Raw genomic sequence first — 17,866 nt, 5'->3', positions numbered from 1 at the left:
CTTGGTTCACACCTATGCAGTTTGCTTTTTGTCTGTTTTGCAGCGCTTTTTGAAGTTTGTTTTGCGTTTTTCTACACTTGTTTTTGCCACGTTCAGCTTTTTTTTTTTTAAGAATAAAAATGCAAAAAAAAAAAAAACCCACAAAAATCGCAGTAAGAACACACTACCATGCAATTCATCAGATTCTCTATTGAACTCTATTATAGCAAAAATTCTGCTTTAGGCATTTAAAAAAGTCCCTGACCCTTTCAAAAAATACAGCAGCTCAAAAAAGCATAGATGTGAACATGTTCCAGAAGAAACCATGTTAAAATGGACTGTAGTGCATTTCTGCAAAAAGCACTAAAAAAACGCATTGGTGTGAACGGACCCTAAAGCCTGGAAGCTGATAGGTTTCTATGCAGAAGTGAGCCTGATTTTGCACTCTGCAGCTTTAGTAAATAAACCCCTTGTGTGTCTGACTAAATTTGAATAATACCCTTGCTATAGGTGTAGGCCATTTATGTACCTCATGAAGCTTGACTGGAATACTCCCAGGACGTTGCTAGGACATTGCTAAGTGAGGCCTAGTCATTACTGCTCACCTACACTATCATAGGAGTGAGCTCTTTCTCTGAATCGAAGCCCCTCACACACACTCTCGCTCTCCCCTGATGCAGCAGCTCTGAGCTCAGCATCTGAGGGATCATCCCTGTGATGGTGGAGGTGAACAGTAACGACTAGGTTTCACCTAGCAATGCCCTGGGAGTTTTCCAGTCAGAATTGAGGCAGTAAGTAAATGGCCTACATCTAGAGTTATTATTCAACTTTAGTCAGAACTGCACAGTTTGTCTTTATCTACATACACCCCTTATCTGCATAGGCAGCTTTTTGGTAAAAGTGAAAAATCCCTTCAACATCGACACCTGCAACAGATTGCATGAACATGGTGAGATTATGATGCGATGCGGCAAATGTGAGTCCTGTACATTTTGCGCATCACATCAGTGTGAACCAAGCCTTATAGCAGTATTAAACTGGGCTTTTGGGTTTAATACCGCTTTAAGATAGGGTTTTGATGGGCTGCTGGAGGTTTCTCGGTCTCACCTCATTCATGGTCTCCTGCTTGTAGGCGTATGCAGTACACTTAAGTGTTGGACCACAGTAATAAGTATCCGATCTACATTGCCTTTAAAAAGGGACAATTTCCCATCAAGGATGCTACTGGTGGCAAGATAATTCCATCTTTCTCAGCAGAAGAAGCCAAATGGTTGCTCCCTTATTGAAGTGGTTTTCTTTTCTTCATTGTTCAGGCCTCCTCATGCTTGGGTGCTCGCAAAGTCTGGGGTTCAAATTTTCTCAAATCCACAGAGAAGCCTTCCTCTATATAAAGGTGCGCACCCACTTTCCTAAGTGGGGAACATTTGTTAACCTTTATGGACAACTTGCACAGCTTGCACCTCATTAGGGGTGCAGTTGGTGGTTTTCAAGGGTTACAAACTGTAGTTTCAGGCAGAACGGCTTCAGGGGCTTTACTGCAACTTGTTCACAGTTCCCAAACCCAAAAGGTTAATACATTCCCATCTTGGATCTCAAAGCATTAATGTCTTCATTCGAGTTCTGAAATTCTAAATTAAATCCACCAGGTCTGTCAGCACCTCCCGTCAGCAAGGAGACCTTATAGGTTCTGAGAACACGTGCCTCAGTGATTTCCTATGCCCAGTTCATGGCCTTGCCCTTCCTCATTTGCACCTCATGTATTTATGAAGCTTCTAGCGCTGCTGTATTCTATTGAGGCATCCCCATTGTGGAATACTTAAGACAACCTCCTGTTGAAGGAACAGTTGGTGCATGTTCTGTAGGACAACATAGTGTTGACTGTCCACACACAGGAACAGTTTGGATGGATCCTGAACCTTTAGAAATTGTAACTGGAGTCATTTGAAGTAACTGGATCTAATCCTGGACACAGCACAGGCAAGAGTTTCCCCCCCAAAAGGAGAAACTTTAGACTCTCTGATTTAAGATTTGAGCTATCCGGTTCAGAAGTTGTCCAACTCTCCGCTTTTGCATGTGAGTCCTTTGTCTGATGCTGGCCTCCTTTGAAGCAGTCCCATTTGCTCAGTATTACTGCAGACCTCTACAGCACAACATTCTGTTTTCATGAGATAAGTCAGTCCAGTCTCTGGACAGACCGATTTGTTTTGCACTGAGAACTGGGTTGTCCCTGGTTTGGAAGATGAGGAATTTGGCTCTGGAATCAGGGAAGTTAAAGTGTAGAAAATTAGCAGGCAGACTAGACCTGCAAAGTGGTCCCTACACCCAGGGATGTTCCAGAACCTGTGCAAATGTACAGTGGGGATCGAAAGTTTGGGCACCCCAGCTAAAAATTTGTATTAATGTGCATAAAGAAGCCAAGGAAAGATGGAAAAATCGCCAAAAGGCATCAAATTACAGATTAGACATTCTTATAATATGTCAACAAAAGTTAGATTTTATTTCCATCATTTACACTTTCAAAATAACAGAAAACAAAAAAATGGCGTCTGCAAAAGTTTGGGTACCCTGCAGAGTTAATATCTTGTACTGCCCCCTTTGGCAAGTATCACAGCTTGTAAACGCTTTTTGTAGCCAGCCAAGAGTCTTTCAATTCTTGTTTGAGGTATCTTTGCCCATTCTTCCTTACAAAAGTCTTCCAGTTCTTTGAGATTTCTGGGCTGTCTGTCACGCACTGCTCTTTTAAGGTCTATCCATAGATTTTCAATTCTGTTGAGGTCAGGAGATTGTGAAGGCCATGGCAAAACCTTCAGTTTACGCCTCTTGATGTAATCCCCCGTGGATTTTGAGGTGTGTTTAGGATCATTATCCATTTGTGAAGCCATCCTCTCTTTAACTTCAGCTTTTTCACAGATGGCATCAAGATACCATCCAAAATTTGATGAAATTTTATTGAATCCATTTTTCCTTCTACTGGTGAGATGTTCCCTGTGCCACTGGCTGCAACACAACCCCAAAGCATGATTGATCCAACCCCATGCTTAACAGTTGGACAGAGGTTCTTTTCATTAAATTCTGTGCCCCTTCTTCTCCAAACGTACCTTTGCTCATTCCGGCCAAAAAGTTCAATTTTAACCTCATCGGTCCACAGAACTTGTTTCCAAAATGCATCAGGCTTGTCTATATGTTCATTTGCAAAGTTCAAACGATGATTTTTGTGGTGAGGACGTAGAAGAGGTTTTCTTCTGATGACTCTTCCATGAAGACCATATTTGTACAAGTATCTCTTTATAGTAGAATAGTGTACCACAACTCCAGTGTCTGCCAGATCTTTCTGGAGGGATCGTGCAGTCAAACGTGGGTTTTGAATTGTTTTTCTCACAATCCTGCGAGCTGTTGTCTGATATTTTTCTTGGTCTTCCAGATCTTGCTTTAACTTCCACTGTTCCTGATGACTGCCATTTCTTAATTACATTCCGAACAGAGGATATTGACATCTGAAAACGCTTTGCTATCTTCTTATAGCCTTCTCCAGCTTTGTGAGCGTCAACTATTTTCAGTTTCAGTTTTCTAGACAACTGCTTAGAAGAACCCATGGTGCTGATTGTTGGGGCAAGGTCAGATGAGTCTGGGCATTTAAAACCTTTGAGATTGACATCGCCTGGTCTTCCCAGACGATGATTGAGAACAATCCATGACACTGGCAGGTCTCAGCTTGGCAAAGGGGGCAGTGCATGCTATAAATTCTGCGGGGTGCCCAAACTTTTGCAGACGCCAGTTTTTTGTTTTCTGTTATTTTGAAAGTGTAAATGATGGAAATAAAATCTAACTTTTGTTGACATATTATAAGAATGTCTAATCTGTAATTTGATGCCTTTTGGAGATTTTTCCATCTTTCCTTGGCTTCTTTATGCACATTAATACAAATTTTTAGCTGGGGTGCCCAAACTTTCGATCCCCACTGTAGATGTGGACCTTCTGGCCATCAGGCTCAGCAACAAACTGGACAGGTCTGTTTCTAGGTACAGGGATCTTTTAGTAAAATTAGTGGATGCCCCATCCTGGTAAGAAATCTGGCAGACGTTCTGTGGGCTCTACAAGATTATCAGGATGTTCTGTTTCAAGGACAGATTTGTCTACTTTCCACAAGATATGTTATGGAACACAGAAGGTATGCTTCTGGGTCAATAGGTTTTTCTTGTTGTTAAGGCATAAGATAGATAATATCGTTGCTGAAGTAGCAGTATAGGTAAACCTGCATATACACATCAGATGGCATTACCATTTTTATAGCTCTATGAGTTTTCAGATGCACTTTCAGCTTGTAAGCATGAACTGATGTAAATAAAAAGGAAAAGACAAAGAGGTGCAAAGTTAATTAGGGAGTTAGATGCGGCAAGGGTATCCAAGGTGGATTCAGTGCAGATGAAGCAAGGATCACAGATCTAAAAGTCATCAGGAGTGTGTAGACAAAATTATGAAGCATGTAACGTGTGATTCACGGCATCCAATTTTTTTACATTTGTGCAGAGTCTCATGTAGGAGTGCTGACAGCTTTTAGATCAGATACAAAGACATCTTGCATTTGACTTGTGATACTGTGGGTAAGGCAGATTTCCACGCTTCAGCCAATTGGTAGCTTGCTTGGACATTGTTAGTATAAGAGTTATAAACTGAAATGGAGATTTGTTACAGACCTCAGGTTTCATATCTAGTAGGGCCTTCCAAGAGTTTTCTCTATGCTTCTGCCCAATAGTGTATAAATTAATTGATAGATATTTTTTCAGTACCATCTTATTTGAGGCAATCCCAGCACATATGCAGTAACATACCAAGTTCACTGCAACCCCTAAAAGAGTACCCTGGGCAAACTTGGGCTATAGTGTCCCAAATTTTAACCCAGTCTTGTGGATCAAGTTGCTGACAAAGATCCCTTTCCCACTGTGATACATAAAAGGTAAAGGAGTGGGACACGCACTCCAATAAGGTCTGTTAGAGGAGATATTTTATCCTGTTACTGTGAAGATAAAGATGCTGAAAAAGCAATAAGGGCTGCAGGCAATGAGATCCGGGGGACAATAATATCTTCTCCTCAAAGCATGGCGAATGAAAGCCAGCATAATGAACAAAAATCATAGGGATGGAATGCAGTGCCTGCACCCAGGTTTGGCAATTAGGGCAAAATGGTTAATAGGTGACTTGTTAACTGCAGAAAGTCGCCAGTTTTCTGCTTTTCTGGGCTTCTTCGCTTTTAGGTTGCCCACCCTTCAGTCGGCATGCTTTTGGAAATCCCAAAGATGAATAATTTCCTGTGTTCCTCAAATGGACAAGAAAAGAAAATAGGATTTTTGCACTCCCCATAAAATCCTTTTCTCAGAGGCCATTAAGAACACGTCCCACTCCTCTATGATCATGCTCTCAGTACTGTCTGCTACAAAACTGGGGAATGCTGGTAGTAGAAGGGATTATCCTGAACTGGCCCAGTTTGGTTGTCAGTATCCATTTCTCCTGTGGGCAGCCACATAACCTGAAAATAAATGACTTCCTGAGTTACTCAATGGCCTCCAAGGAAAGGATTTGACAGCAAGTACAAAAATCCTGTTCTAGTATGAACAGGTTCTCTAATCCAAATAAAATTGCTTGAACTTCTTGGCATAAAGCCACACATATTGTATTTCTGTTTCAGATTGCTTTTACAGGTAATCTTTTCTGTGAGATATTTGCACAGTGATGCAAATAAAGTAAAATGTCTATCCTGTACCAAGCTCCTGTATAGGCTGATGTCTGCCTCATAAGATATGAAACACAGCAAAAGTGAAAGAAAACAAATGCAAAACAACAACAGGCAGCAGGATAGGCACAAAGAATTCCAGTGTTTTCTGTGCAGGTAGAGGAGTTATTCTTCTGTGCACTGTCAGTAGCTATAATGGAATGCACATGATGTGTACTACAACATTCAAATGTGTGGCGTGGGCACAAAAGTTTAAAATCACTATTCCAATGTGAATACTGCAAGTTAAATGTATAGTTTGTAACTGACTTTTAGGGCTCGTTTACACTTGCATTAGCCCTCTGAGAAGCGATCCACAGTGGATTATATCTTATATAGCCCCATTACCGCCTGTTTTAACACCTAAAAAAAAAAAAAAGGCACCACCGCGCCACATCCAAAATCGTTGCACATTATTGCAGTGCAGCCCCACTCACTTGAATTCAGAGAGAGTGGTACTGCCCGCCAAAACGTGTCAGAGTTTAATACCGGACATGGCTGCAAAGCATCGCATCCATACCATGTGTACACCCCCGTCCACTGCCTTTGCACTTTGGGGTACTCAACTACATGCTATGCCCCCAAAACGCAAGTGTAAAAAAGCCCTTAATCGGGTATGTACAAAGTTTCTCCAGGAACCAGCTTAAAAAGTTAGAAGCCAGCAAAATACAGTTGGTAGCCTTGCTGACCATCAAAGTGATACTTTAGTCATAAAATCCTGCTAGATCACTTCAGGCTGGTTCCTTTTGCAGGCATATTTATGTAAAACACTAAAAATGTGTCACACTGTTTAAAATTCAGTAGTGCACTGTTCACCCTGCTCTGCACATGCTCAATTGCTCTTTTTCAGCACTGTGCTGAAACTTCTAGAGGCTGATCTGCTGACAGCCTAAAGATTTACTGCTGCTCAGGGGCTCTGGGCTTCAGCAAAATGGCAGCCTCCAGCAAGAACAAACAAGAGGCAATTTACAGCACACACTCATTTTTGTACCATGATTATTAATGTGGAATGCATGCTCCTTGAACTTTATCTATCAAGTTGTTAAGGGTAAATTCTGCCTTAATACTCAGTGTAATTTTATTGACGCACAGTAAAAGGTGTAAATGTTTCAGTAAAACAGAGCCAGAGCAATCCCAGTAACAATCACCTTGCGTTCGGACATTTTCTCTCTCACATACTTCAGGTGCTTTGTTCAACCACCTCCCGCCCCGCCATATAGTCCAATAACGGGAGCAAGGTGGTTCTCTCGTTCTGGGAGGACGTCACATGACGTCCTCCCATTATCACCGCGCATGCGCAGCTCAGGGAGTGCACAGCGCGGCGATCGGCAGTGCATTGTGTCCCTCGGACACAGCAGATCACCGATCCACGGAAAGAGCCGAAGATGTCGGCTCAGTCATGTATCCAATCACAGCTGATCACACGTAAACAGGGAAATGTCAGTTATCAGCATTTCTCTCCTCACGAGCTGTCACGCTGACAGCTCGAGAGCAGAGGAGAGCCGGTAATCGGCATTCCGCGGAGGGGACATCTACACTGATCATCAGAGCACTGATGATCAGTGTGCCCTGATGATCAGTGTAGCCCCAGCAGTGCCACCCGGCAGTGTCCATCAGTGCCAGCTGTCAGTGCTCTTCAGTGCCACGTGCCAGTGCCCATCAGTGTCACATATCAGTGCCCATCTGAGCTGCCTCAGTGTCACCCATCAGTGCCACCTATCAGTGCCGCCAGTCAGTGCCACCTATCAGTGCCAGTCAGTGGCACCTAACAGTGCCAGTCAGCGCTGCCTTTCAGTGCCCATCAGTGATGCCTGTCAATGCCCATCAGTGCCACCTACCAGTGCCTCCTCATCAGTGCCCATCAGTGAAGGAGAAAATCACTTATTTACAAAATTTTATAACAAAAACGAAGAAAAAACATTTTTTTTTTCAAAATTCAGTGGTTTTTGGTTTAAGAAAAAATAAAAAAACCCGGAGTTGATTAAATACCACCAAAATAAAGCTCTAAAAAAAATGATAAAAATTTCATATGGGTACAGTGTTGCATGACCGCACAATTGTCATTCAAAGTGTGACAGCGCTGAAAGCTGGAAATTGGCCTGGGCAGGAAGGGGGTATAAGTGCCCTGTAGGCTTGTGGTTAAGATCTTTCGTTTTTTTTTTTTTTTAAACTTTACTTTTTTAAAAAAAAAAAAACACAAGAAGAATTTTATGGAAATTCTTATGTTTAGTGATCGTTCATTTTTTAAAACACAAATATTGGAGTTCACCCTTCTCATATCACAAGCTCAATCCTACCTGACATTTATGCAGGAAGGTTAGTAGTCATACATGAAAAGAAAGATAGATATAGAGATGATAAATAAAAAGAAAGAAGGGAAAGGCAGCGTGAGAGCGAGCCAATGAGGGAGAACAGCTAAAGAGCCAGCAAGAAAGCTAGAGAGTAGGAATGACAGCAAAAAAAAGCCAAAAATGCATGAAAGGCCATCAGAAATCCATCCAGCATGAGTGACCACCAGAAAGAGCTGTAGAGAGAGTAAGAGAAAGCGAGAGACAATAATCAAGAGAGCCAGAGGGAGAGTCTAAAAGACCACCTGAAAGAAAGCAAGAGACCATCAGAAAGTGAGTCTGAATGAACATGAGATCACTAGAGAATGCGAGAGACTGTCAAAAAGAAATCCAGAGAGAGCATCAGAGACTGCCACAAAGAGAGCCATAGATAGCATGAGAGAGTGGAAGAAAGCCTGAGTGTGAGAACCAGACAGAGCATCAAGAAACTCCAAGAATGAAAGCCAGAGAAAGCATGAGAGACTGCCAGAAAAATAACCACGGAGTGTAAGAGACAGACAGACAGACACACACACACACACACACACACACACAGATTGTAAGATAACGTCACTAAGACAGCCAGAGTGTGAGAGCCAAGGCCAAGAGCACTTGGCTGTAAAAAGCTGAAATGATGTGCCAGCTAGGTACAACTGGACTTTTGATAGATGTAGCGGATCACATTTAGCCTCCATTCACACCTGTGCATTCCTGGGAATGTGCAAAATACACAAGTCATGCTTGCGGTGCCATTAACCGTCAATGGCACCCAAAACACAGCTAGAAAACACGTGGAAAAAAAAAAAAAAAAAAAAACACAAAACAAAAAAGGGTGCATGAGCTTCTTTTGGTGCCTTTGTCAAGCATAAGGCAGGCCATTCAAGTGAATGGGCTGCCCTTTGCTGGTGTGCAAAAAGCAAGCGTTTGTGTGATGCACAGGAATGAATGGGGCTTTATAGTTGGCAGTGGTGTGGCAAGCAGTGTGAATCTGTGGTGGAGATAACGGGTGTTTGCAATTAGCTGCAGCTAGGAAGCCCATGTAAAAACACACATTTTTACTACTATGACTACTTTTAATGAACTTCATTACATTTGGCATTGTGCTGAAAAATGTATTTACATAAAAAGTAAGGACTAAAATGGTTACATTTTCAATTTGAAACTCATGTAATGAATAGTTTAGTGGTCAGGATTAGCTGAATGTACTTTATTTTGAAGAGGAACTTTGGATTTTACATAATGAAAAATATAGTTAAAGACTAGAAAAAAGTAGAACAAGATGACACACCAGAATGGTTTCCTCATTCCAGATGTTCACATTATATCTAAATTACAGAGAAACAATTGTCCTGATCTGTGACAGACATAAGCTAGCAGAAATCACGTGCCAAAATTCAAAAACCTCTTGAATACACTACATGTAGGAACAATAGTCACCAAAGCCAGTGGTATAGAGAATACTCTGCTCAAGGCCACCCCTCTTATATCCATTTCAACTGCAATTGCAGACTCATTTGTTAAACCCACATAACACAAAAAAACAATTAATTCGGTGGTCACGTTTTGCCCTTCTGGGTTCCTCCGTGTGACGTGTTTTGCTCAGAAATGAATCTATTACTAGATTGCAGGCAGGCAATTGTGATCATTAGATTAATTAGGTTTCGTTGTGGCATGGGAGTGTAACATGTGGCCTTCATTTTGTTTTGTTTTTTTTATCTACTGACAATTTTCCCTAATTTAGGAAAGATATCTTCTTGCATCCGATTCGGTCACAGTGCGTTGCTATGGTTATTTCAGTGATTTTTTTATTTAATAGCATAAATATATGGAATGGTCCATTTTGGTTACCATGTATTGTTTTTAGAAGCTAGGCTTCCCCTATTCAAATCCTAACAAACTCCACCTCCACAGTATCTCCAAAATACGACCGTTCCTAACCCCAGAAACTACAAAGCAACTCATTCACTCCCTTATTATATCACGACTTGACTACTGTAACTCCCTCCTCACCGGCCTACCTCATCACAGGCTATCCCCGCTTCAGTCTATCCTGAATTCCATGGCCAGACTCATCCACCTTACCAACCGCTCCGTATCCGCCACCCCCCTCTGCCAATCCCTCCACTGGCTTCCGATTGCCCAACGCATAAAATTCAAATTACTAACATTGACGTACAAAGCTGTTCATAATACTGCTCCAAACTACATCACCGACCTGATATCCATTTACCACCCAAAACGTACTCTCTGCTCCTCAAAAGACCTCCTCCTAGTTCCCTGGTCTCCTCCTCCCATGCCCATCTCCAGGGCTTCCCCCATCCTCTGGAACTCACTACCCCAATCCATCAGACTGTCACCTACCCTCCTCACCTTTAGGCGCACCCTGAAAACCCATCTCTTCAGGGAAGCTTACCCCGCCCTCACCTAATTGCCGATCTCCTCCACTCTTCCTACCACTCCATCCCCCAGAGCTATTTCCTCCTGTACCACTATCCCCTCCCTCCTAGATTGTAAGCTCCAAAGAGCAGGGCCCTCGAACCCCTCGTGTATTGTATTGTCACTTTGCTGTCTCATGTATTGTCTCCCATTATAATGTATAGTGCTGAGCAAACTGTTGGCGCTATATAAATACTGTATTATAATAATAATAATAACCCATCTGACGGGTTCATCGAGCTCATATAACAGGAAGTAGGGGCAGGGAACAAATGACTTGAACTCAGTCTGATAAGCCAGGAGCAGTCTGGAAGAGATCCTGAATAGAAGGGAGATGACTCCATATCACAAGGAAGACTGAAGGAAGGAAATTTACCTGGTGATGATACTTAAAAGGATAAGTTCACTTGGTAGTTAATTGAGAACTATAAACCAACATTCACAAATTATATTGGTAATTGTAGTTCATTCATTCACAGAACTCTGTGAATGAATGACGCAGCCTTATGGGTGGAGCCCCGCGGTTTTCAAACAGTGACAGCTAGTACGGGGAATTTCTCCCCATACTGCTGCCACAGGGAGAGGGCAGCGGCTGCAGCAGAGGGAACATGTTACAAAATTGGGTGGCATATGTAACATGTTCCCAATGGTGAACTTATCCTTTAATCTACAACCCAAGTTAAGTAACTCTTCGTGCAATCCCTGTCGCATACACTGTTCCATGATCATTTGCTAGAAAGGATAGCATGTGTATATTGTATGCATATTTTGAGATACTCCGCATGTTGTTTTCCTAAAATTTTACATAGTTTGTACAGCATTATTTTGCTGACTAAAGCACACTAATATACTGCACAGGTTTTCTTTTTATGCTTCCTTGCTTTAGCGCAAGGTGACCTTAAAAGACACAAAGAAAAACACATTAGAACAAGGAAGTGAAGGGAAATATTCCATGCAGAATACCCAAGATTCACACTTTTCAATCAATAAAAAGAAAAAAAAAAAAAAAAAAAGAAGAAGTGTGAACCTGGGGTAAGTTTTCTGAATCTTGCATAAAAACCATTGCTAAATATTACACCAAGGGGTCTAATAAATAATAAAATGCAATTAACAGCACAACAAAATCCTTACTTATTTATTCACATCTGAAGCCAAAAAAAAAAAAAAAGTGTACACTGAAGATACAGATTATAAATACCACTATGCCTATGAACTCTGGAGCTGCTACAAAATCTGCTCTCAATTACATACTTGGAAAAAAAGTTATTGAAAAACAGTTGTGCACAGTTAAAGGGCTCGTACACACAAGGTGATGTATAATTTGCAGGAGTATGGTTTCCTTTTCAGGATGACAAAGCCAAGGTCATTCTGGGAATCTGCCGCTGCTGCATGAATGACTCATTCAGCAGGAGATGTAAACAGCAATACTGTGTAATCAGCGGTGCAGCTGCCAAAACATTGTTTATATTTACATGTTAGCCCTGAGCTTCGACCAATAGGCTCCATTAAAGCTGTATGCATATAAATGCTAGCACACACATTACATGCCCACATACTTATTTATTTTTTTTAATGTAGGATTTTGCTGCCAGCACCAATACAGCTATATGCACACACTTAAAATGGTAGCCCTGTTCTTTTTTTGCAATTAAAAGGACTGCATTCCTTTTGAATCTATTCTCAAAATAAACAGGTCACTACTCATGTTCCCATGGTCCAGTCAGGCCATGTTCATAATGACAGGCCAATAACAGTACATGACATGTGGTCATCAGTCGGGGGATCACCCAAGTTCTTCCAGTCCTTTGTTTACACAGACACCATTAGGTCAAGTACTACAAGGCATTGCGAACAGTTGTGCTTGCAGAAAATCCTACTACTCTGTTAAAAAGGCCATGCACTGCTTATAATCTCTTTAGTGAGCATCTTCAAATCATATTTATTGAAGCAGTTACTCTTACAACACCAAACAACTTACCCAGCCTTGGCATAACTGCACCAAGAAATTGCTCATCATCCTGAAAATGATTCTCCTGCAAAGATTCTAGCAATTTTTGTAAAACATCTTGAGGAACTTTGCAGCCAGTGCCTTTAAGCTCTGCAAAACGAGTTAGGCGGAAGCTCTTGTCAAGCTCATAACTCTCAGGATTGAAAGATTCCCGGACAGACATGTTTGTCAGACAGATTGATTCTTCAGTTTGTGTCACTTAATCAACAATCCTTTTCGCTCCTTTGTAGATGAACCTAGAGAGCAAAATAGAACAATATAATGAAGAAATAAAAAGATCAGCATAGAACACAGTCTTTAAATAACAACTGGCAAAGGTTTGCCCGTTTGTTAAAGCTCATCTCCAGGGCAATAACATTGGAGGTAGTTTCTTTTTTTTTTAAACTTTTCACCCTGTGTCCTTTTGAGAAAATATATTTTTTTCTGAACTGTTGAGTTATCTTCTCCCAAAGTCACTCTTCAGAGGCAGGCTAAAGTTTCCTATCCAGGGGACCAGACACTTTTCTCCTCAACTTCCCCATATAGTTTTGGACATAGTTTTTTTTTTTTTTTAGGAGGACTAGAGATCAGCTTTAAAACTGTGCATTCACTAGTCTCTCTGCTGTCCCAAATAACGTCTGTCATGTCAATTCCACAGTGATTAGTGGTATGGAGTATATAAGTAGATCACTGTATAAAAAGTGTATCTTAACCTAAGAACAATGGAATATTGCCATTTACCAGTCCTTTGATGTGGTGGCTGCATTAGTTTTCTTTTTCAGGCTTTTTTCCAAAATGTTTTTACTTGGTGATCCTGCCAGTAACACTTCCTGTCCTAGGGTGACAACGCTAACTCACGCTTCTCTACTGAAAAGCAGTGTTGTCATCTTAGGACAGGAAGTTGTGTTAGGACTACAGAACTCCTTCCCCTCTCTAAATTTTTATAGTGACAAGAAAAGACAAAGATTATAAGTGGTAAGCACAAGTTCTCATACAGAGCAATGTTATGTTCTCAAACATGCTACACATAGCATCTCTACAGAAGGTTACTTTGCTTACGGACTAACACCCCAGGTCCTATTATCAGTTATACAATCCCTGGCAAAAAGTATGGCATCACCACTCTTGGAAAATGTTCATTCATTTGTTTGTGTATAAAAAAACTAATCACAGACATGCCTCAAAACTATTTTCATTTAACATTCCAACCTTCTGGCTTAAGAAAACTTAAAAAATAAAATAAAGAAAGAAACTGTAGGTCAGTTGCAACTGTTTTTGCAGATCAAGCAGAGGAAAAAAAAATGGAATCACACAATTCTGAGGAAGGAAGGAAGGAAGGAAGGAAAGGAAATAACACTACAGTACACCACTAGTACTTTGTTGTACCACCTCTGACTTTTATAACAGCTTGAATTCTCTGAGGCATGGACTTAAAGCGGAGTTCCACCCAAAAGGGGAAGTTCCACTTTAATGCTTTGTCCCATTAAGGATTGGCACCTTTGGGGAGCGGGGGTAACCGAATTTGACAGGTACCTGCTCCCACTGCCGCTGCGATCGGAAATTGTCCTCCCTCCCTCCTTGTAGTCTTCTGGGACACGTGACAGGTCCAAGAAGACTATGGGGCCATTCACAAAGCGCAGCACTTCTCGCACATGTGCAGTGGGCACCCAGCTGTGAAGCCGCAAGCTGTCACAGCCGGGTGCCCACACTAAAGATGCCAACTCCAGGGAAAGAAGACGGCCGTTAAAACCAGGGGTGGTGAGGACACCGCTGGACCGAGGGACAGGTCAGCAGCTACAGTTTTTATAGCCGATTTTTTTTTTCCCAGCTGGAACTCTGCTTTAACTATCAACAAACAGTATTCTTCATCTATCTGGCTCCAACTTTCTCTTACTGCAGTTGCCAGACAGCTTTGCAGGTTGGAGCCTTGTCATGGACCGTTTTCTTTAATTTCCACCATAGATTTTCAATTGGAATGAGGTCCAGACTATTTGCAGGCCATGCCATTGACATTATGGGGGAGATTTACTAAACCTGAAGGGTGCAGAATCTGGAGCAGCTGTGCATGGTAGCCAATCAGCTTCTAACTTCAGCTTCTTCAATGAGGCTTTGACAATAAAAGCTGGAGGCTGATTGGTTTCTATGTAGAGCTGCACTAGATTTTACACTCTCCAGTTTAAGTAAATCTCCCCACATATTTCTTTCTTGTAGGAAAGTTTTCATGGCTTTGGCCCTAGCAAGATGCATTATTATCCTGAAAAATGTCAACACCAAACATCCCTTCAACTGATGGAAGAAGAAAAGTGTCCAAAATCTCAATATAAACTTGTGCATTTATGGAATATTTAATGACTGTCATCTCCCCCGTACCTTTACCTGACATGCAACCTCATATCATCAATGGTTGTGGAAATTTGCATGTTTCCTTCACTCAGTCATCTTTATACATTTCATTGGAACAGCACCAAACAAAAGTTCCAGCATCATCACCCCACCCATGGCAGATTTGTGATTCATCACTGAATATCACTTTTGTCCAGTCATCCACAGTCCATGATTGCTTATCTTTAGACCACTGTAATTTTTCTGTTTAGGTGTTAATGATGGTTTTCTTTTGGCTTTTCTGTATGTAAATTCCATTTCCTTTAGGTGATGTCTTACAGTTCAGTTACAGTTTCTGTCCATTTGTTTTGATGTGCATTTTCTGTTTTCAAGGCATATTGGTTTAAGTTTTCTATCTTGACGCTTTGATGTCTTCCTTGGTCTACCAGTACGCTTCCCTTTGACAACCTTCCCATTTGATTTGTACTTGGTCCAGATTTTAGACACAGCTGACTGGGAACAACCAACATCTTTTGCAACATTCCATGATTTACCTTCTTGAAGTTTCATAATCCTCTATGTTGTTTCAACTCGTGTTGGAGCCATGATTCATGACAATCAATTTGGTGCAACAGCTCACCAAGGTGTGCAAGCACTCGTTTTTTAACTGCAGACTAATTAGCAGATGTAATCTGATGCAGATGTTTGTTTGCACTGCAAAGTACATGGTGATTCCATAATCTTTTCCTCAGAATTGAGCAATTCTTTTTTATATTCCTCTATTTGATCTACAGAAACAGTTGCAATTGGCTACAATTTTATTTTTTTAAAATGTTTCTTAAAGCCAGAAGGTTGGAATGTTAAATGAAAATAGTTTTGAGACATGTCTGTGATTGTTTTTTTTCCTACACAAACAATTGAATGAACATTTTCCATGAGTGGTGATTCCATACATTTTGACAGGTTGTATTTATCTTAAAAAATAATATAGAAATGATCAGATTCATAACACTTGATTGTGCTTTATACAGGGTGTGTACACCAACATAAAGAGAGAAGAGGAAGAAGGGGTCTTCGGTGTTCAATCTGTAGAACCTACCCCCATTGAGCAAAATAGAAAAAAACAACTAAGAGTCAAAGAACGAGAAAAGAAAGCACTTAAAGCGAAGCAGCGTTCTCCTGTCAAAAAAATATACCGTATTTTTCGCTCCATCAAACGCACCTGACCATAAGACGAGCCTAGGTTTTAGAGGAGAACAACAAGAAAAAAAATATTCTGAACCAATGGACTGCAGACATAGTACAGGGGCTGACCAGAGACTGCGGACACGGTACAGGGGATGACCAGAGACAGCGGACACGGTACAGGGGATGACCAGAGACAGCACTCTGTACTGTGTCCGCAGTCTCCGGTCATCTCCTGTACCGTGTCCGCAGTCTCTGGTCATCTCCTGTACCGTGTCCGCAGTCTCTGGTCATCTCCTGTACCGTGTCCGCAGTCTCTGGTCATCCCCTGTACCGTCTCCGCAGTCTCTGGTCATCCCCTGTAACGTGTCCGCAGTCTCTGGTCATCCCCTGTACCGTGTCCGCAGTCTCTGGTCATCCCCACTGCGCCCACTGCGCATGCTACAGTGCCCACTGCGCATGCTTCTCGTGCATGCGCAGTGGGCACCCGGCTGTCAAAGAAGCCAGCGCGGGAAGACTGTACAGCGCTGGAGCAAGGAACAGGTAAGGTCCTGCAGGAGAGAAGAGCTGAGCAGCCAGCCCGATATTCTGACATGGTGGCAGCAGAAATACCAGACCGGCCACTTTATATTCGCTTCATAAGACGCACTAGCATTTTCCTCCCTTTTTTTTGGGGAAAAAAAAGTGCGTCTTATGGAGCGAAAAATACGGTAAGTCAGCAGCTACAAAAAAAAAAAAAAAAAAAAGCCACTCACCTGTCCCTCGATTCAGAGGTATGCTCACTGCAGCCAGGTTCACTGGGCATCCTCTGTCCCTGAAATCTTATGTTCACCTTAGGATAAGTTCACCTTTTTGACAAAAATAACTGCACATTTTTTTGCAGGTATAAAAATGTGCATTTATTATTTTTGTCTGCAGGAGCATGGAAAGCATTGCACCAGCGATCAGTAGATCGCTGATGCCATGCAGGTCTCCTGCAGACCTGTCAGAATATCTGCTTGCCGTACGGTATGTACGAACAAGGAGATATTCTGACAGGAAGCCTTAAATGAACTAACACGGCGCTCCACAACGCCGTGGTAGTTCATTGAAAACTACAAGCTGACAGCTGCTAAGGCTGCCGGGACATGTAGGCACTCATTCACATAACTCTGAGTTCTAAGTGACATGGCAGTGTGGCACAGGGCCCACTAGAGGAGGTCGGGCCCTCAGGCCACCCTCATGAAATCCATTTCTGATTGTTAGGTCAGAGACATTCACACCAGTGGCCTGCTGGAGGTCATTTAAGGCTCTGGTAGTGTTCATTCTGTTCCTCCTTGCACAAAAGGAGCAGTTACTGGTCTTGCTGATAGTTTAAGGACCTTCTACGGCCCTGTCAAGCTCTCCTAGAGTAACTGCCTGTCTCCATGGAATCTCATCTATGCTCTTGAGACTGTTTTAGGAGACACAGCAAACCTTCTGGCAAAGACACGTATTGATGTGCCTTCCTGGAGGAGTTGAACTGCCTGTGCAACCTCTGTAGGGTCCAGGTATCACCTCATGCTACCAGTAGTGACGCTCACCATATCCAAATGCAAAACTAGTGAAAAAGACGAGGGAAATAAAATGTCAGTGGCCTCCACCTGTAAAACCATTCCTGTTTTGAGGGGTCATCTCACTGTTGCCCATCTAGTGCACCTGTTAATTTCATTAACACCAAAAGCAGCTGAAGTTGATTAAAAACCCTCTCTGCTACTTAACTGACCAGATCAATATACCAAGAGTTTAATTGACTTGATGCTATATTCTAATTAAAAAGTGCTCCTTTAATTTTTTTGAGCACCCAAATCCAATGATTTGGAGGGGTGTCCCAATACATTAAGC

The 17,866-nt window shown here is 41.9% G+C and overlaps 1 protein-coding gene across 4 annotated transcripts in view; it reads right to left on the bottom strand.

Annotated features, from left to right (window-relative positions):
• SEPHS1 (selenophosphate synthetase 1) overlaps positions 1 to 17,866 on the bottom strand; it is an 83,357-nt gene that overhangs the window by 44,757 nt on the left and 20,734 nt on the right. For all 4 annotated transcript variants that reach the window (XM_089686165.1, XM_089686156.1, XM_089686175.1 and 1 more), the window contains exon 2: positions 12,488 to 12,753. In XM_089686165.1, the coding sequence (XP_089542291.1) occupies positions 12,488 to 12,680 (193 nt within the window). In that variant the 5' untranslated portion in view covers positions 12,681 to 12,753. The remainder of the gene's footprint in view (positions 1 to 12,487; positions 12,754 to 17,866) is intronic.

Source organism: Staurois parvus, unplaced genomic scaffold (genome assembly GCF_062004578.1).
Source record: "Staurois parvus isolate SC_StPar_1 unplaced genomic scaffold, SC_StPar_1.0 ptg000019l, whole genome shotgun sequence".
Taxonomy (NCBI): domain Eukaryota; kingdom Metazoa; phylum Chordata; class Amphibia; order Anura; family Ranidae; genus Staurois; species Staurois parvus.
The sequence above is the reverse complement of the archived record's forward strand: the minus strand, read 5'-3'. Positions and strand labels throughout refer to the sequence as shown.